We start from the raw sequence: 20,781 nt of genomic DNA, 5'->3' as shown, positions 1-20,781 counted from the left end.
TAACTAATGACCACTAATACAGTGCTGGTAATCGTATTGACAGGTGCTGAATCCGATGGGTTGGGATGCCTTTGGACTTCCTGCTGAGAATGCAGCGATAGAAAGAGGTCTCGACCCAGAGGAGTGGACTAAGAGGTACGTGAAATTACATCTAATTATGGGATTTTTTTTCCATTGTCTATGTGCGCATATAAAAGTATGCATATACAGTCTTTTTAACTGTGCTGCTCCTCAGTAACATACAGTCTATGCGGGAGCAGCTGGACAGCCTCGGACTGTGCTTCAATTGGGACCGGGTAAGCAGGAACTGATGAAAGTAGAGAATCGGAGTGTAAGACACCTTATAGTCTTATTTGTTCTCCTCTGAGTGTGCACTGCACCTTGCACAGCAGACCTAACTCTGGCCTTTCCTGATAGGAAGTGACCACTTGTCTTCCGGACTACTACAAGTGGACGCAGTATTTGTTCATCAAGCTCTTTGAAGCTGGATTGGCATATCAGAAGGAGGTAGGAATTGTCTTGGTCTGCCTTTGGAAGGAATGACATAATTGGCTTAAGTGTGGGATTCCTGACAGTTGAAGAAATGGTAGACGCAGCATGTTCATCACTCTTTGAGGAAAATAAATTAATTGAAAAGAAGAAAGCAGGATTGAAGCCTTTTGATTTATGTATAATGAAATGGGACAGCCATGAAGTAAGTTTTTGGTCTGTCTATTAAATCCAAACTTTTTCCTAAGTTGTGCTTTTTCGTTTTAACTTTGTGTGTGTGTGTGTGTGTGTGTGTGTGTGTGTGTGTTATGTAGGCTGTGGTGAACTGGGACCCAGTTGATCAAACAGTGCTGGCAGATGAGCAGGTGGATGAAAATGGTCGATCCTGGAGGTCTGGCGCTCTGGTGGAGCAGAAGCTGCTGACACAATGGTTCATCAAGACTACAAACTATGCCAAGGTAAAGCTGCTTTATGTGTGAGGGTGCGGTTTATGAATATGTATGTGTGTGTGACAAGTGCCATCTGAATGGCTGGCCAGCAGTCACACAAAAACAAGCGGTGGACGCCTCTTAGAACAATCATGACTGACACGTCAGTAGCAGCAGCTGCTGCAGTCCTGCCTTTCTGGTTCTGCAATCAGACCCCTGGAGACCGTCATCTGCAGCCTGGCCTCTCTGTTCACAGGAAAGCCCCCCCAGCAGACTTCGGGTCAGCCTGTCTTACTGATGAGCCTTAACCTTTCAGCATAAGGGTGAAAAGGGTGAAATTAGCCCCTCTGTACTGAAACAACATCAGGAAAGACCTTTGATGCCTTTGACATGCAGCACCTTTATGTGTAATTTTAGCCATGTAGGTGCGCAAGTGCTGACATGCACTGTGTTTAGAGGTGTTAAATGTGATTGCTTCATGTGGATGTGGAAAGCACTTGCAGACAAACAGAAATGTATAATTTGAAAGTACCCTCAGCAGCGACATAACTTATAGTGCAGAAGTCCTGAGCTGTCCTTCATTTCGTAGTGTTATTCTTCCAAAAAGCCAGAGTTCTTTGTAGTCTTTTCAAGTAGCCTTCAGTAATAGGCTTTCTGAAGGTGTTTTTCTTCAGACTTTCTTTTGACTTTCAGAGGAATGATTATTTTCTTTTGTTAAGCCACTTAACATTGACTGATGAATCATTCAAGCATAAAAAGGCCCCTAATTCATGATGAACCAGCGTTGTGTCCTCACATAACAGACAACACAGCAAAGAACCATTTTTCAATTGCATCCAAGGGAGCTTTGTTCCAACAGCCTGTCGCAAAGACGCATCATTTGTTCCCGCTTCCTTAGTTGAATCTCGGAAAAATTTGAAGGATAACACAGTTTGACAGACATGAAATCGTTGTTTTCTGTTTTTTTTTTTTTTTTGCACTGAAAAGTTGATTCCCACAAAGCTGTTAGTTGAAGATTTGACATATCTCAGCTTGGTGTGCAGCGTGTCCTTAAAATTTAGAGGAAAGTGGACAAGTAGAGGACAGAAGAAGAAGTCTAAAAACTATCTACAGCAGATGAACTGTATTTGAAAGTGTTGTCCTTAAGACCTGACACATGACCTGAGAGATCCATCTGGCCTTTCAGCTGACCCATCTGCTATTGGCCATAGCCTCATCAGAAATGAACCGAAGGCAGGGGTTAGTGCAACAAGGTGGGTGGTGCGTGGCATCACAATGTTGTGATACAAGGTTGATCATTAGTATTTCAAAGTCATTTCACTTTGTTTGGTCAATGGAAAATGCAAAAAAAAAAAAAGAGCTGTAACATCAGTCAAACAGGCAGTTTATGATATATTGTTGTGTTTGAACAGTCAAAAACGTGATAAAGGGGAGATTAGAGTAAGTTGATTAGATTTAGTGACATTACTAATTATTTCAGCTTTGCTTGTTGCCCTCAAAATTGAGCAGCCTAAAGCCTAAAGAACGACAGGCAGAGTAAATTATATCAACCTGTGGGTTTAGCTGTTAAAATGTGGTTGGCAGTCAAGAAATTTTCTTTTTTGATTTTAAATATATGGATTAAAAAAAATAAAAACGGTCCTTTGAGGACTTACTCTTTGCTCGTTCATTTTGTCCACCGATGGCCGACAGTTCCAGCCGTGGCGCTGAAGTCGCCCATGCATGTCCATGTCAGAGTTGTGAGTGGAGGTGGAAGCAGCCCACTGTGACAATGTGTCCCTGCATTTCTAATTTTCTCTGACGAGCAGAGAAGTGGGAAGGAAGGAAGAGGAAGGCGTTAAGGGAAAGAAGTGAGAAAGGCAGATGGATGAAAATGAGGAGCGTGTCAAGCAGGAGCGTGCCAAGTAAAATGTGATGCAATTGGACTCTGATTTCCTGCTTGTGCGTTCCGTCTGCTTGCCTCTGCACGTGTGTTCGGGTTTGCTAGACATCATTAACTTCAGACAATATTAATTGATTTAACTGTCAAGTAGTTCCACGTTGTACAATGGATGCGTATTAATAATAAGATTGTAATGTACGGCGTACTGGATGCTAAATTATCAGGTGGCTGCAGCTGAGTTTTCAATTTCATGCACAATCACACTTGTTGCAGTCAGTCAAATACTGCCGGTCCATTACACCACACAAATATCCAATTTGTTCTCCGACTACAAGCACCGTTCTGTGATTGTAATGTTCAAATGTGAGCATACAAGTTTTCGAGAAAAAATAATTAATTTTGGTGAATCAGATTCAGATTTTCTTTATTGTCATTGTAACGAGTACAACGAAAAGTAAGGTGCAGGTCTTTCAGTGCAGTGCAAATGAACCACAAACAGCTTGTGAGTTGGAGGAGTCTGGTTCAAATCTCTGAACCAGCCAACCATTCGCGACGCATTGTGTAGTATTTCTGTCAGAAGTACACTTGACGTGCCTTTCTTTCAAACGCACTCTAATCATGGGTTATTGCTGTACCTTGCCTTTTCTTTCAAGCTTTTCTTAGTTGCCATGGAGACTCTTGTCCTTGCTGTACATATTTCAGTTACTGTGCCATTTCTGTGTTTTTCTGCTCCAGGAAAGAAAAAGCATGTATTGCCTCTCGCTGAACAGCTATCTTTGGTTGTCTGTCACGGCTTTCGTTTTCTCAGTCACACTGACACAGATTTGTTGTATTTTAGTCTATTTTTCTCCAACTCTTGAACAAAGGCATAACTGTCATGCTCTGCACTCACGCTAGAGATGACTGTCGCCAATGTTTGTATCGATACCTCCGTGGTGAGGCGGTGCGTGCTGAGCAGGAATTGTTGGTAATGGATTGTGACGGCCTGAAAAAAGGAAATGGAGAATTATATCTCTTTCTGCAGACCAGCTGTGGCTTTTGGGCCTGAGCCTCGTTGATATGCATAGGTTACTTTAATCACCCAGAATAACTGTTGTTGTGTGAGAGACAGAGCTTGCCTACTGTATAAGCGATCGCTTTGTGATTTCAAGGAAGGTAAGGTGAGCGGAGGTCAGAGCTTTTGAAAATTCCTTTTTGTTGACAACTTACATTACATTACGGTCATTTTGCAGACGCTTTTATCCAAAGGGACTTACAATAAGTGCGTTCAACATGATCGGTAGGCAAAAGAACTTCAGGTCACAAGAAATCATAAGTGCATTTCCTTCCAAAACCAAACAGCTAAGAGCAAAACTAGTGCTAGAGTAAGAGCCTGGATGAGCACCTGTGCTGCCTTGTCGGTGAGGAAGGGGCGAATCCTCCGGATGTTGTAGAGGAGGAATCGGCAGGAACGGGTCACTGATGCGATGTTTGGCGAGAACGACAGTTGGTCGACACCCAGATTCCTCGCGGTCCGGGTTGATATCACCACGGAGTCATCCATGGTGATGGCCAGATCTCGGAACGGGCAGCCCTTCCCCGGGAGAAACACCAGCTCAGTCTTGTCCAGGTTGAGCTTAAGGTGGTGCATCGACATCCACCCCGAGATGTCTGCCAGGCACGCAGCAATGCGTGCTTCCACTTGGGTGTCAGAAGGGGGAAAAGACAGAATCAGCTGGGTCTCGTCTGCATAGCAGTGGTAGGAAAAGTTATGGGAGTGGATGACAGAACCAAGAGATGATGTGTAGAGGGAGAAAAGAAGAGGACCCAAGACTGAACCTTGGGGAACCCCGGTGGTGAGCCTACGTGGCTTTGACACAGACCCTCTCAGTGTTACCTGGTAGGAGCGATCTGTCAGGTAGGATGAGAACATGGAGAGTGCAGAGCCAGAAACCCCCATTCCCTCCAGGGTAGAGAGAAGGATGTCGTGGTTCACTGTGTCAAATGCTGCAGAAAGGTCCAGGAGAATCAAGACAGAGGAGAGGGAGTTAGCTCGAGCAGTTTGGAGTGACTCAGTTACTGCTAGGAGGGCCGTCTCAGTTGAGTGGCCCACCTTGAACCCGGACTGGTGGGGGTCCAAGAGGTTGTTCTGGTGGAGGTAAGAGGACAGTTGTTTAAAGACGGCACGTTCAAGAGTTTTGGACAGAAAGGGTAGAAGGGATACCGGTCTGTAATTCTTGATCTCTGAAGGGTCGAGAGCTGGTTTCTTTAGAAACTTGTGACCTGGTAGGAATGGACTGCTTTGTCAAAATAAATAAGCTATGGCCTGATTAGAGGCTACTCTAAGTAGGAGTTATTTGCATTATTCAGCTAAATACCAAAGAGAATTGATCTTGTCCAGCTGTGAGATGGAGTATTAGCTTTTTCCACACCTATTTAAAAGTTGTAACCGCTGGTGTTTCGTCTCCGCCTCCTTCCTGCAGCCTCTCCTGGACGCTCTGGAGGACCTTCCGGAGTGGTATGGGGTCAAAGCCATGCAGGCAAACTGGATCGGAGAGTGCACCGGTTGCTTCTTTGATTTCAAACTAAGGGTGAGTCGCATCCCCCTTCTCCTCTTCTGACTTTTTAATCATTCAGTCATTCATCATTTTCACCATTGTCCAGGTTCTTAGTCTTTTTACATCAAGTGTCTCACAGTTCTCCCTCTTCTCTGCCTTTCTTTTTAATCCATCTTTCCCCCAAACACTAATTTCTTGCATTTTGCTTGATCTTTTTAATAATTTAAAAATTATTTTTTTTTACGCTCATGTTTCCTGATTATTTCGCTTTTAAACTCACACACAGAAGCACTGAAATCCTCACTTTTATTATCGGAAAATAGCTGCAAACATCCGCAAGTGGAAATTTCCCCAAACAGATTATTAGTTTTGACTTGCATTTCCGGGAGTCGCATACACAGTTCATCACATGCCTGGAGTTTCATTCTGTGTGGCAGCAAAAACCCCACTGAGAGCCCTTTGATTATTAAAGCGTGCTCCTTGGAAATGCTGTTATTTCAGTCAGTTTCTTCTTATAAAAGGCTTTGAGCTTTTTAGAGGAATATAGATGTTAGAGAGCACTTGTGTTTTTGAGCATGAGAAGGGTTTCTCTGGCAGAATGAATAAATAAAGTCAAAGCTAACAGTTATTAAAGCATTTGAATGGCTTCTTATTTTACACTTTGACTTTACAGTGCTTATATCCTTTGATATTTATCAGTATGTCTTCAGCGTTATATTTTTCTAATCATTAATAAGGGCGTCATCTTTTGATATTAAAGAGCTGCGCATGTTACGTACACCTCACAGCTCCCAGAGGCATCGTATCACAAGGTGCCGAAATCATCACTTGGCAAGACAAGGCAAGTTTATTTGTATAGCACAGTTCAACAACAAGGTGATTCAAGGTGCTTTACAGATACATTAATACAGTAGAAATAAAAAGCATGATTTAAATTTTAAACAAAAAAGAAAGAAATAAGAACAACAGATAAAATCAGTAGTTAAAATGTGATTAAGTTTTGAAACTCAAGCTTCAGATTTTGAGCTTTATTCAAATGCAGCTGAAAATAGGTGTGTCTTCAACGTGGACTTAAATACACTGAGTGTTCCAGCTGATCTGGGGCTTTCTGGGAGTTTGTTCCAGACATGTGGAGCATAGAAGCTGAATGTAGCTTCTCCGTGTCTGGTTCTGACTCTGGGAACTGATAGAAGACCGGATCCAGATGACCTGAGGGATCTGGAAGGTTCATACTGGGTCAGGAGGTCACTGATGTATTTTGGTCCAGCATCAGAACTTTAAAGTCTATCCTCTGATGGACAGGCAGCCAGTGTAAAGCCCTCAGAGCTGGACTGATGTGGTCCACTTTTTTAGTCTTAGTGAGGACTCGAACAGCAGAGTTCTGAATAAGCTGCAGTTGTCTAACTGACTTTTTAGACCTGTAAAGATGCTGTTACAGTAGCCAAGTCTACTAAAGATGAATGCATGGACTAGTTTTTCCAGGTCCTGCTGAGACATCAGATCCTTTAACCTCGATTGGATCCAACAACAAATTTTGAATTTGAGATCTTCCATTTTTTTTCAGGTTTCTACTTGTTAAGCGAGTAATACTGTGGAGCATCGTGAAACTCACTCTTCCCGTCCACCCACTGATTGATAATTGGATTGTTTCGGCCGTTTCTGCAGAAACGAAACTGTAATTGCAAAGCCAGCCGGTCCTCCTCATTAACACAGCTCTTTCTCACTCGTTCTTCTTCTCTTACCTCCCCAGGTGAATGGTGAGGAGATGGGGGAGACCCTGTCAGCCTACTGCTCCTCCCCAGAGACGGTGTTCGGAGCAGCTTACCTGGCCATCCTGCCCTCCCACAGACTGCTGCACGGTAGCAGCTCCGTCCGCTCTGCTCTGGAAAAAGCCTTTCAGCCAGGCAGAGGTTAGCATCTCTTCACGCTCCTAGGTGCTCAGGGCATCTTTATAAGTATATGCTTTCCTGGCTTATTTTAGGAAAAATACAGGTTTAGATGTTTCCCTCTCAGCAATATGATTATTACCTTCATTACGGTCTAAGAATAACATAGCTGCATCTGCATGTTGTCAACAGGAAACAGCTCTTGAAATTGTTCAGATTTTTTGTATGTTTTATATTTTCTTTGTGTAGCAGTGCCTAATCAAAAGAAGTGCTTCAGGGGAGAAAGTATATCCCTAAAGACTTATAAAGTGTACTCGTTTTCATACAGGCCACTATCACCAGTATGGATGTATGTTTGTGCCTCGTTTATCCTTTGCGTTAACCATCTGTTAATGTATAGCTGCAGATTATGTTAATTGCGATTCCCTTTGAGGCGGTGTCAGCAGTGAATCGTTGTTGATAATGAGCCACCAGGGGAAGCAGCAATGTCTCTCACACGTCTCACCACTCGCTCCCCAGATTCTCTTACAGAGGTCACGGCTCACAACCTGTTCACCGGCCAGGGGATTCCCCTGGTCATCTCTCACAAGCAGGAGTTTGAGGACTATCTGGACACAGTGGTTGGTGAGTTACCGGGTTACTAACATCTCAAAAAGCCTTTATTAATGTATGCCTGTACTATGATGTGTTCTAGATGTAGATGTGAGGTGAAATTAGAGGGTGTTTGTCTCACAGAGTAGAGGGGAAACCCAAGGGATTGATAACCACATCACAACATGCTTAACATCACCACAGGGAGGCTTTTTCTTCTTATTCTCTTCTGGAATCAGTAATGCGTAACCTTGTATTTCCACGTTTTATTGCTGTTTTACACGCTCATGCCGCATTTGGTTGTGACAGGTGTTCCAGACTGCAGTGAGAAGGATCAGACTGTGGCTAGAGCCCTGAACCTGAGTTGGACCACAGTGCTGAAAACCCATGAAGATGGAACGCAAACTCTGATCAACTCTGAGGAGGTCAGCTCTGACGATGATGATAACGACCACAACCCAATCCCTATTTATTTAATCCCTAATTATAAATCCTCTTTTTTTCCTTTTGTTTAGTTCTCAGGACTCACCAGAGAGCAGGCTTTTGACTCCGTTACCAAGAAGGCCAGAGAGCAAAAGGTGGGAGGCCACCTTACTAGTTCCAAGCTCAGGGATTGGTTGATATCCAGGCAGCGGTACTGGGGCACACCCATCCCTGTGGTGCATTGTGGGACTTGCGGTGCAGTTGCAGTCCCCAAGGAGGAGTTACCAGTTACTCTGCCAAAGATGCTGTCTCTCACTGGAAAAGGAGTGTCGCCTCTTGAAGCTGCGCATGACTGGGTCAACTGCAAATGTCCCAGGTGAGAATACTGAGGTTTGATCCAGAATTGTTTTTACTTTCTAATTAGATGCCTCTGTAATACAGAGAGAATCTCTATGTTTCATCTGTACCCTGTTTGTATGCTTTAAATGACCTTGCAAATATATCTTAGATTTTTTTGACCTGCTTTATATCCTCCTGACATTTAATATCCACAGATGGAGCCGAGCTGATTATTTCCAGGTTTGTGAAAAAGGTGGTTCGGGCCTTTGTTGTCAGTTCCCACTTTATGAAACTTTGGCCACCAGTTTTTTTTTTTTTTTCTTTTTACTCCTACTTTCAGAAAGTTTTTTAAAACTTGCTGTTATGGGAAAGCTTTAGGAAATGTCTGATTTGTTTATTATACTCAACTTATTGTCTCAACTTCTTCTGGTCATATTTTATTTGACCTCATCACTCAATCTGCCTCCTTTTGGTTTTATATTTCTTTCATTCTACTGTGTAAAGCACTTTGTAAAATCATTACATAATGTTAAAATACAAATTGTTAAGCACAATTAAATGAAAATAAAGTCATATCTATCCCTATTTTTAGGGAAGTGGAAGTCAGGATGGAGAAAGACAAGTTAAGTTAACAAAGGGAAAGTTCAGGATACTTATTTGTAACATTAATGTTTAGTCTCAAGATTTAAAGTACAGCCACGTTTCCTAGAAATAAAATGTTGAAGTGCCGTGTAAAATGCTCATAGAAAACTGCAAAACCAATGATTTGCAAGTCGTTTAAATCCTTATTTAATAAACTAGTTCTTGACACCTTAAAGTTCTGAAATGAAATATGCTCCATTTTTGATTTAATGCTCCTGACATTTTAAATTGTTGTTGTAAAGGCCGGATGTCTTTAGCAGAGGGTCCGACCGACTATGTGTCCATTAAAAACGCAGCATTTGCTTGTTACATTAATGTACATCATGTCTGCCATTAATGCTGTGTGAGACACTCAGATGCTTCCTGATCAGGAAAGATCTTATTTGTTTTAGCAGGACATTACCAAAGCACACGAAAACAGCAGCAGGGCTTAGCAGTTAAAGAGTTGTGGGCTGAATTGGTCGGCCTGCAGTCCAAATTGGTCCAAATCCTTAATTTTATTGGATCTGGTCACAAGAAAACATTCCTTAATCTCAAAGGGGGTCACAAGTCAATTCGATTATGTATAAATTACTGTCAAATTTTTCATTGAAATTTCGTCAAGCTTTACAAATATTTGAAAAAGACTTTTCAGGATAAGTGTGGGAAGCCCTTATATCACGGCTCTCACCAAGCCCACGATGTCTATGTTCGGTTGTGGATCTTTGACCCATTTTCAAAGTGATCACCCCTCTGAAGAGCCCTTGACTCGGTCCGCGAATCACCAGTGTCTCTTGAAACACTGATAGCATAAGCACACGGTATCTTGGCATCGAGCTGCTTGATATTGTAAGTGGGGTTCAGAATTGTTTATCTTAGGAGAAACATGAGCAGTTAGGGAAATTATGCCGTGCATTATGGAGTGAGAATTGAATTACGAGTAAACCCTCTCCGGAGAATGCCTCTCTTCCGTATTTCCTGTGTTTCCTCGGGAGACCAGCTTTGACAAAACCGCTGTCAGGAAAGCAGAGAGGACTAACAGCTTTACACGAGCACAGAGCATTGAGAGAGAGAGAGAGCCTGTAAATTGTGTGATTAATACTGTTGTTCAGACTCGGTTATGTAGAGAGTGGCATCTGTGACAGAAGCAGGGTGAGATGAGGATGGAGGTTACATAAGACAGCTGTGCCGAGAGAGACACACAAACACTGTACATGTACAGTGCACACAGTCGTAATCACATACACACACTCCACTCAGCAACTCGTCTCAGAAAATGCAGAATGACTACTCCACTGGCGTCTCGAGAGTCCCATGCTGATATGGGAATTCCTCTCTGAATAAGACTAATCACCGTCAAGGCACCATGTTGATTAAAACAAAGGCCCACTCAGTCGCAGATGGCACAAGTCATCAGATTGTGTTCACTCACTTCCGCAAAGCTACTATAAATCCTCCCATCAGCAGTGATTGATGGCAACAATCCCGAAGACGCCGTTATCTCCCCTCTACCCGTCTCCCTTCCGCTGTTGAGTGTCTGTCGAAATTTGTTCTCTTCACTCGTCGACCATGTCCAATTAAAGTTGGAGAGGAACACAGACGCTGGGTGGTGAGAGATGGGCAGCAGAAGCAGTTTTATCTGTCCTTGAGGAAGTCATTTCCTGTGTGCTCATCTTGTCTCAGACCCTCTGTGGCACTGTAAATTAGCCTGCCAACTGAAGCCTGCCTCAGCTTAGCCTGATTAAAAAGGGTGTGCGTGCAAGTGTGTGCTCCGTGTATTCACAGGTAAACAGAGAGACCTGGTTTGCACGGCACAAACACATTGGTGGGCAGTCACACAGACGCGCAGCAGATGGAGGACTGTTTTCTTTTGGAAGAGGACTTTAGTGGAGTGGGCAGCGGGCTCCCTTGCTGCATCTGTTTGAGAGCCTTTTGGCTTTTTCTGGCTCATGCTCCTAACACACGCTCACACTTTGCATACTCATTCACACAGGTTGCTCCAGATTTAGTTATCTAGTTTCGCTATAAGTATTCCTTTGAGGCTTAGAGAAGTGTTATTTACAGACAGAAAACTACGTGTGTGTCGACTAATCTCGTCTTCAAAAGGAGGTTTAAGCAAAACACACTCAGGCATTCGGTCGGCCTCCTGTCTAAAGTAGGTGAAAACTCGAGAAATTTCCCTTGTTTAAGCAGTTTTTTTTCTTTCTTCATTTCAAGAGGTTTCCCGGTGTTGTGTCATGATGGCCAGGCTTTATTATACTGCTGTGTTCTCATCATATGAAACAACACCTGGCTTCCAAACATTAACCTTGCTACACCTTAGCCTTGTTGCTAGGCAACACTCGGCTCTTACCTCATCATCAGAGCCTTATTATAGACTGATATGGTAGGTGGTCGAGGCATTTTTGCCTCTCGTTGTGTCAGTTGGTGAGTATGTTATTAAAGATTTGACTACGAGACGGAGAATGTCAGGCAATTAGACAGAGAGACGATACAGAAACATCGCATAAAGTCCAGGAAACAACACCAGAGCTGTTAGGCATACTGTGGCAAAGCTTTGAGCTGTTTTACTGTTTATCTTTCTGGGACTCATTATAAACTCAAAGCGAGATGCCTTCGCTGTTCCATTAAGTGCTTTAAATCTGTAGCAAAAGAACACTCCCCAAAAAGCTCTTTTCTCCCCGTGTCTTTGTGGATGTCCTCTCCTGCTCTGTGAAAATGCCGTTGGCACATATGCATCGCGCCCTAAAGTGTTGTTTGGCTTGGATAAAAAAAGGGCTACAAGGTGGCATTTCCAACACAAACACACAATCATGAGTGAGGCGTGCCAGTTCGCTCTCTGTTAGCACAGCCTGTTAGTCAGGGCACAAGAACAGAGCCGAGCTGCCAGTCTGGCTTCAGCTGTGCTTCTCTGCAGGGACATGACCCCAGCAGCCAGATGGAGCCAGCTTACACTCTCAAACTCACAATTCTCTGACCATGCAAACAGGGATCATTCATTTGCTCTAATTTGTCAACCTAATAATAATTGTGTTGCCATCTGTGTCTGTCTGTCTGTCTCTCTGCTGCCAGATGTAAGGGCCCGGCGAGAAGGGAGACCGACACCATGGACACATTTGTGGACTCAGCCTGGTACTACTTTAGGTACACGGACCCTCAAAACACAGATGGGTATGTGCAGCCACCTCGTGCAACTTCACTCTTTATTTATTTATTTTTTTTCATCCGGTCTTGTTTCTCTGAAGTCAACCAGTGCTAACATTTGTCTGCTTTTTCCTGAGCATATGTTTTTTTTTCTTCTTTTTTCTCCTACTCTCACAGATTTTGGCACAAACGACACTGATTTTAAAGTCCTTTTGTCTGTTCAAATTGAAATGAAATGAAACGGATGAAAGTAAAAGTTTCAGTGCATATGTGTCTGTTTAGATCAGTACATATTCTCCTTCTGATCTCTGCTGTGTAAATGCATACTTGATTTTCTCTTTTGGTTCTCACGCACGCACGCACACACACACACACACACACACACTTAAGTTCACACAAACATTTTATGCTGTAGGCGCTTTTTGAGAACATTATGCTGGACCATATAATTATGCTCACTGTGTATCACCCACTCCATCTCCCACTTACCCATTTCAAACATTCATATATTGGCTGTGTACATGCACGCACACACACACACACACACATGTGCACACTCTTCCCTGAAAGTTTCATTCTCTGCCAACGGAGATTATGGAGCCATGGCTGTCACCTGCTGGGATGGTGGCGATACCCTGAGCTTAACAAAAGAGATTAATTTCCCAGTGCCCTGACCTAGCAGTAAAGCTGCTTTAAAAGGGAAGGGAACTGCTCTCTCTATAGCTTTCACGAGCTGGACAGATTATGGCGCAACAGAAAAAGTAATTACACTATTTGTGAATTTCGGCTGGCTCTCCGAGCCTCACACGCACTGGAGGGAAAAATGAAAATAAGAAGCAAGAGATGTTGAGAGTAGCAAGAAAGAGTAAGGAGATGAGAGGGAGGTGCCTTATGGGAGTTTGTGTATTGTTATGCATTAGAGTTCCGTGACCTGATGCCATCTAATAGGCTAAATTATTTTCAGCGTTGTAAGTTAATAAGTTTTTTTTTTTTTTCTCCTGGTTCAATCATCTAGAGACCCCATCAACCACAACGGGGAAGGTGAGAGGCAGAGAGGTGTGAAGGAGAGTAATGACTGTGTAAAAAAGTGACGCACTGAGACAGCAGTGTGCCTTTATAGAGCATCATTAATGCTGATTATCGCAACAGTCAGGCTAACCGCATGCAGATGACGTGCAGAGATCCAGAGAAACACTTTTGGTTAACTGTTAACATGTGAGACTTATTTTGAGTGTGAGGCCAGTTAAAGAGGAGAGGCCTCAGGATGCTGCTGTTCACCTCATCCTTGTGTGTCAGAATCATCCTGCCCCCTGCAGGACGAGTCTGTGAGAAACCATGCAGCAGCCAGCGTCGTCTCGTCCAACCTTTTCTTAGAATATAATGTGAAACGTACATAAGCAAAAAACTACTCTTAGTGGCCGACGAATCTAATTCTTAAGACTCAAACCATTTTTGTGAACTTGTGTCAAAAACGAAGCGACTTTGTTTGAACTATTTTGCAACACACGCTTTGCTCTGTAAAGGTATATGATAAGATGAAATGAGAGAAATGGTTGGTGTTTGTATAACACTTAATAGAAGTGTAACAATCAAATACTCAATAGGAAAGTTGAAGCCTGAGCATCTCATACATGGTCATGAAGATTAGGTCTCTGTGTTTTCTCTGAAGAAAACACGATATGAAGCCATGCATTTGACATGAAACCGTATATAGAGACAGGAAGAGAAGTAAGCATGAGCGGTGATAGATATGTTGATGTTTACGAAATAAAGAAAACATGACCTCCATCAGCAGAAATCTTAGGGAGGGAAAAGGCATAAAGACTACTAAGCTCTTTGTAGAGTTTCAGTTTTTAACAGCATAAATGAGCGTAAATCTGCTCTTCCTCTTCAGGCCTTTCCAGCGCCACCTAGCAGATCGCTGGCTGCCTGTGGACGTGTACATCGGCGGGAAGGAGCACGCTGTCATGCACTTGTACTATGCTCGCTTCCTCTGTCATTTCTGCAAGGATCAAGGTCTCGTGGCCCACAGGTGGAATAAACTGTGAATTATGTGCTCTTGTTGTCCAGGCGTACTCTGTGCGTGCGTGTCAGTGAACCCCTTTCTGTTTTTTTTAGGGAACCTTTTTGGAAACTGCTGGTCCAGGGTCTGATCAAGGGCCAGACCTTTAAACTGTCCGACAGCGGCCAGTACCTGAAGAGGGAAGAAATAGACTTCACAGGTACACACTAACCGAGTCTACGGCGTGTCTGTTAATGTGACGCATTTGTAACAGATGGCTTCTTTCCATATGGCTCTGCGGGATGGCACAGCTAATGATTGACACACGTGGAGAAAAAAAAGAAGAATTGTAGTAGTTTGTGATAAGTGTCCCTCTTCTTTCTGTGTTTTCTGCTAAGCCCTCTCTGGTTTGTGCTTCATTGCTTCTCCCAACTGAATCATATTTTATACAGCCACACTTGATGAAAGTGAAATCACAGAAAATCTGCTGAGGAGACCCATGCAATTGTTCAGCCTTAAGCTATTGCTCGGTAAAAGAGTAAACAGAAGTTGTTTATCCAAGCGTTCCTTACTCTTGTCTTTTGCTAAATTTGGCTGAACAGGATCCATGAGGACAAAGGTGACATACTCCAAATAAAACTGGATGACGCTAGAATTTTTTGACACTATCAGATTGTTGTTACGTTCCTAACATTGAAAAAACTGACTTGGACATTCCTGAAGAAGTATGTCTCTTTTCCCAGCTTTGTCTGACATCTGACGCATCACCCTTCTTCTAGATAAGGAGCCGGTGGCACTGAGCGGTGGCCGTGTCGAGGTGACGTGGGAGAAGATGAGCAAATCGAAACACAATGGTCTGGACCCCCAAGAGGTGGTGCAGCAGTACGGCGTGGACACGGTTCGACTCTACATCCTTTACGCCGCGCCGCCCGAGCAAGACATCCTCTGGAATGTCAAGAGTGAGCCCAAATGCTAATGATGCCGACGCATTGAAATATTCATGAACACTAATTAGGAATGATGCGGAGGATATTAGTTTCTTTTTTTTTTTCTTTTAGAGTAGACTTTCTTTTTACCTCATGAATTGTCACCTAAAATAAACTGTTACCTGACTTTTTTCCCCCCAATATTTATCAAATTATCCTTTGCTTCTGCATTTGTGTGTATTAACGCGCTCCAGCGGATGCTCTTCCTGGCGTTCTGCGATGGCAGTCTCGACTGTGGCAGCTGGTGACAAAGCTGAGAGGAGCCCGGCAACTTGGAGACGCCCCCAACCCCTCCTTGCTAAAAAAGAAGGAGGTGGCAGAGGCCCGGAAGATCTGGGGAAACAAGAACTACGCGATTCAAGAGGTAGCTGCTCTGCAGCGTGTGACCTGCTGGGATCTTTGATAAGATGCAGTCTCATGTTGATGTTTTGTAAAAGTGACTTATTGCAGGAATTCTTACCAGCAGGGGTCAGCTATGGGCTCCTTTTCAAAATCCACACCGATTTTATTACAAAAAAAAAAAAAAGTTTATGTTCCTTATTGTTGGTCTGCTTTCTCTTCTTCACAGTGCTAGTTATCTGTGGAAATTATTTGAATGTCAATTATCCATTTATTTTCTGCTGCCTTTTGACATTTTAACTGACAACAATAAGCTGCATTTCTCAGGTACAAGGTATAGGATGATGGCATATGAGCAATAAATCACTTAATACAATCTGTATAAAGTCTTGTGTCCCAGCATCTATTGCAACCCGAAACCCCCAGAGTGAAGAGCGACAGCAGAAGGGGATAAAAATTGATTTTAAATCCGCTCCCTCCGCTTTCACACTTTATAAATAGCCTTCTTTGGCTGCCAGGTTGGATTCGCTTCCCCCTCCCATCAGAGCTTTTAAACGACCTCAGGCTGTTTGCTATGAGGCCTCAAAGCCGAAGCTGTCCTTTGATGTGCCCCACAGAAAAGTCACATTGATCAATATCCCTCTAAGGCCATTCCCAAGTGGGCTCTTCTTCCCACCAGGCTAAGCATGGGAATGCTAACACATTCCCAGTTGGTACACACTGACTGTACCAGGGACGCTCCTTTAAGCCTGTCGATGTTTATTAAAGATTCATCAGAGGCAGAAATATTCTTTGACACGATCAGTCCACATGAAAGTATTCATACATCTAATAACACACACCATATATTTTCAGGTGACTGCTCACTTCACAGAGGACTTCCTCTTCAACGCAGCCATCTCTCGTCTAATGGGACTCACCAACACACTGAGCGTGAGTGTCCCCTCGCATAACCTAAAGGAAACATCTCACGATTACTGTTCAAAACATTTGGAGGATAACATTTTTACCAGCGTGTGTCTTTGTGTGCATTCAGGGTGCAACGGTCAGGGTGTTGCAGCACAGTGTGGAGTTCGAGGAAGCTCTGGCTGCCCTGATTGTGATGACGGCGCCCATGGCTCCTCACTTGGCTTCTGAACTCTGGGCAGGTTGGTGGCATTCAGACTGTTGGCAAATTTAAATCTCCCTCTCACAAGCAGGCCCGCATGTGGTGCAAAATGACTGGCAGGAAGGAAAGGCAGCTGTCATTTGTCAGATGATGAAGAACAGAGAATCAGGATTTCCCTTTCGAATGTAAAATGTTCACACGTCACTTCATAATTTTGCAAACATTTATTCAAAAGATTACATGTACTCAGCAGTGATGAAGCAAACAATAAATCCCCTAAAAAAAAAAATAACATTAAGCTTTTTATTTTTCTGTAATTAACTGCAATAACAGACCTAAAGAACATTTTACCTGAAATCCAATGACTGTACATCAAATAAAAACGGAGAGCAGTGCTGTCAGGCCTTCTGTAACAATAAACAATAGAGAGGAAGATCCAGCGTCACTTTTCATGCCTCGTGTAGAGGCTCGCCCTCGGCCTGGCCCCCGGAGGACATCCCTTTATTGTTGTTGACACACGTACACAAGATTTCAGCACACAGCTGAGAGAAGAGGGGTTCCGGAAAAACACGGAGTCCAGCTGATAGCCAGAGTCTCAGGAAAAGCTGACAGATGATGGCCAGGAGGATTGAATGTGTTTGTGTGTGTTTGTGCTCACGTATGTGGTTATTAAACAGTTTGAGGGACATGCGACCTCTGCTGCACTCAGCCACGCTGGACTTTGGCTGGTTGTAATTTTACACACACAGTTCAGGATGGAGGAAGTTCACATCCTTCCCTTGTACCTCCAGTAGGATGTACAGTCGCTGGTGTAACTCAGAGTCAGGATAGGAGGTAGAAGGGCAGCTGGGTTGTTGTTTGACCCTTTGCCGAGATCCTCGGCTACTTTTCTATTTGTTTTTTGTTTTTTTCGTGCCAACTATTTAACAGTACCTCATCATATCTATATTTAGTCTGACAGAAAGTGTTGATCACAATGCTCATCTCTCCCAGGTCTTTGCCAGGTGAAAAACCCCCTCAGCCCCATCCTCCAGCAGGGAGGAGACGTCCTGCAACAGTCCTGGCCGACTGTGGACCTCCAGTATCTGGAGGTCCCTGACTTTGTGGAAGTTTCTGTGCTGGTAGGATCACATAAACACACACATAAACATAACAAAAATCTATGCCAAGCAAAAGCCAAACTTTTATTTTTCTTAGTTTCTAGTTTAAAAAAATATTGTTTCTTTCGACACCAACACCTTTTATTAACGGGGATATTCGCATGCTCGCTTTTGTATCCCTCTTCATTCTCACCTAAAATCTCCCCTCTCAAAGTTTTAGGTCCAGGATTACAATCACAGTCTGTAATTTGCAAGAGGGCCTATGATTAGGCTGCGCGTGCACATGTGTGTGCACCTGAATGTGTGTGAATGATGCGCTTTAAGGTAAATAGACAAGTTGGGCAGTCATTAAAAGCCAATAAGAGAGCTGCCATGTTACTCTTGGCTACACTGTTACTCCCCAGTGCACTTTTTCACTCCTGCCTGTGAGCTTACAAAGTGAAAGCTCTCGGTTTGGCAGCGGATGTTGTCACGTGGAATTAAAGAGCGAGCGTCCATATGAGTGTGGCTCAGTTATTACTCATGTTGTGGGAACCTAAATTTATTTACAAAGCCCCATTATGGGGAAGTGCCTTCCTTTTGGAGACAAAAAGCACATCCCTGTGCTGTAAATCATGTTTTATGGTCAGGATAGGATCAAGTTTAAATTAAGATTAGGTTTAGGATTAGGCAAGTAGTAGTTATAGTTAGTGTAGGAAGTAGTAGTTATAGTTAGTGTTGGTCTCCAGGAAGATTTAGATGCATGTTTTTCATTTTGTAAATGTGCTAACTGGGAGTGGGAACATCGAGCTGTGGAAGCTAAGAATGACGGATGGAAGTGAGAAAGTGGGGGTCGCTAAAATGCCCTCACTTTCCAAAACTCTCCTAACGAGTCTCGATCTCAAACTCCTCGTCCTCACAAAGGTAGTTTTACAAACACAAATACCGAAAGAGAGCACGTATCTGAGCTCCCAGCGCTCAGTGATGATGATGATGATGTTGGTTTTCCTCTCGACTGAGCTCTCTGTTGTGGGCTTCCACATGCCTTCTTTCTTCTAATCATGCTCTTGGGGTTTGTCCCAGAAAGGAGGCTGAGCGGCGTGGCCTCTAAGAAACACACACACACACACACACACACACACACACACACACACACACACACACATACACACACATGCACCCACACACCATTAATTTGCTACCATTTTCAGAGACATGATCGCATCCAGCGTGTGCATGCATACACTTGCTTCTAAACATACAGGACTGAGTGCCCTTCCCATACCTACCACTAACTATGTGTTTGAAAGGGTGTACTGTATATGCAGACTGAGAGGTGGAGTCTGTTATTTTGGGACCCTTGTGCCAGGAAAGAGTTTAGGTACAGCTTCACATGGCAGAACATTTGTCAGATGGAAAGTAGCTTAATGGAAAACCCTTGAAAGAACAAATCGGTAACTTCTCTCATCTCTTGCCTTTCATCTCATGCCCTCAGATAAACAACAAGGCCTGTGGCACAGTGACGGTGCCTCTGCAGGTGTCCAAAGACACCGATCGGGTCCGGCAGCTGGTGTTGGAGGGACCCATCGGACAGAAGTTTCTGAGCGAGCGCAGCATCAAGCGAGTCATCCTGTCTCCCAGGACTGCCCTCATCAACTTCCTTGTTGATGCGTAACGTTTGGGCGTTCATCACTTCTTTTTGTAACTGCTTGCTGGTGATGTCTGTCAATCAGAGACTCGGAACAGAGAAAGACAAGAAAAATGGACTTTTCAATGTAATAAGAGAAAGACTGAATGAGAGTTTGTCATCTGTACATTTCTTTAGAGATATTTTATTTATATTTTCCTGTTTTTATTAAAAGGTTGAAGAAACAGTTTCTGTAGTCTCTGGAAACATTGTTAAGTGAGATTCGGCACTTTCAGATCAGATCAGTTAATCAGAACCTCTTGACTGTCACACTGTCAGATTCCAGACAACATTCACGTTCTCTCCTCCTGTACCACCACTCGCAGCGCTGCACACATGACTGATGCCTCGCACCTCTGAGACTGCCTCAGCCTCTCTGCTCTGTGTCTCAGCCGAGTCACACAATCATTATCCGCCTTATCAGTGTTTGTGTACGTCTGTGCTTCTTCTTGTAGCTGCAGATTTCCTCTAAGCACCGTATATGGACTGTTGGCTTTGGGATATGCCGCTGTGAACTATCTGTGAACCCTTCTACCATCGAAACATCAGGTGGAGGTAACTGAAGAGCCTCATGTGGGTGGGGATTTTTCACCTCTCCATCACATCTCGGTTGTCCATTGCTGCTCTGCGCATCATCGCCAGCAGCTCTGTGTCTCAACCCTGGGTCAACATGACTCAGCTGTTAGTGCTGTCCTGGCAGAGCACACACACGCCAGAGGCACTGAAATGTATCTGTGTGCCCACCCACAGGCCTATCTTTAAAGCCTGTGTGAGTAAGCGGTCATCTGATATGTACAAGCATCCTGCACAACTTTTAGTGCCCACAACTCTGATTAATCCAAAAGGTTTTGTCATGTGTATGACTAACATGTCTCCTAGTGTCAGTGTGTGAACGTGCACATTCTGAAATGCGCAGTTCATTCATCGGTTTTGCAAGGTCAGCTTCTGTTCTAGGACACGCTTTCATTTGATAACAGGAACAGCACATGACTGATGAAGTCAGGCTGTCCTGTCTCATTTTGTAAGTGATAAAAGTTATTATTTTTTTTTTTTTTTAGTGACACATTGTGAACGCAAGGAGTGCACATGGAAAAACAATGATCTTTACCAATGCCCCAAACCTTTTTCCATATTTGTAGGATTTATCGCTGGCCATCAGGTGACAGGAAAGGGCTCTCAGGAGAGATAGAATAACAGGAAGTGAAACCAGGAATGAGAGGAGGGGAGCCACAACTGGGCT

General features: G+C 43.6%; 1 protein-coding gene across 2 annotated transcripts in view; it reads left to right on the top strand.

Moving 5' to 3' along the window:
• Window positions 1-19,729, top strand: part of lars2 (leucyl-tRNA synthetase 2, mitochondrial) — a 34,543-nt gene extending 14,814 nt beyond the window's left edge. For both annotated transcript variants that reach the window (XM_075465167.1, XM_075465165.1), the window contains 18 exons: window positions 44-135; window positions 236-296; window positions 418-507; window positions 804-947; window positions 5,262-5,369; window positions 7,087-7,246; window positions 7,742-7,846; window positions 8,123-8,238; window positions 8,329-8,612; window positions 12,269-12,367; window positions 14,235-14,372; window positions 14,459-14,562; window positions 15,122-15,301; window positions 15,523-15,692; window positions 16,523-16,600; window positions 16,704-16,815; window positions 17,769-17,896; window positions 19,350-19,729. In XM_075465167.1, the coding sequence (XP_075321282.1) occupies window positions 44-135; window positions 236-296; window positions 418-507; window positions 804-947; window positions 5,262-5,369; window positions 7,087-7,246; window positions 7,742-7,846; window positions 8,123-8,238; window positions 8,329-8,612; window positions 12,269-12,367; window positions 14,235-14,372; window positions 14,459-14,562; window positions 15,122-15,301; window positions 15,523-15,692; window positions 16,523-16,600; window positions 16,704-16,815; window positions 17,769-17,896; window positions 19,350-19,529 (2,349 nt within the window). In that variant the 3' untranslated portion in view covers window positions 19,530-19,729. The remainder of the gene's footprint in view (window positions 1-43; window positions 136-235; window positions 297-417; window positions 508-803; window positions 948-5,261; window positions 5,370-7,086; window positions 7,247-7,741; window positions 7,847-8,122; window positions 8,239-8,328; window positions 8,613-12,268; window positions 12,368-14,234; window positions 14,373-14,458; window positions 14,563-15,121; window positions 15,302-15,522; window positions 15,693-16,522; window positions 16,601-16,703; window positions 16,816-17,768; window positions 17,897-19,349) is intronic.
• Window positions 19,730-20,781: the final 1,052 nt, after the last annotated feature.

This window comes from Odontesthes bonariensis, chromosome 5, assembly GCF_027942865.1.
Source record: "Odontesthes bonariensis isolate fOdoBon6 chromosome 5, fOdoBon6.hap1, whole genome shotgun sequence".
Lineage (NCBI taxonomy): Eukaryota > Metazoa > Chordata > Actinopteri > Atheriniformes > Atherinopsidae > Odontesthes > Odontesthes bonariensis.
This window is presented reverse-complemented; position numbering and strand designations above follow the sequence as displayed.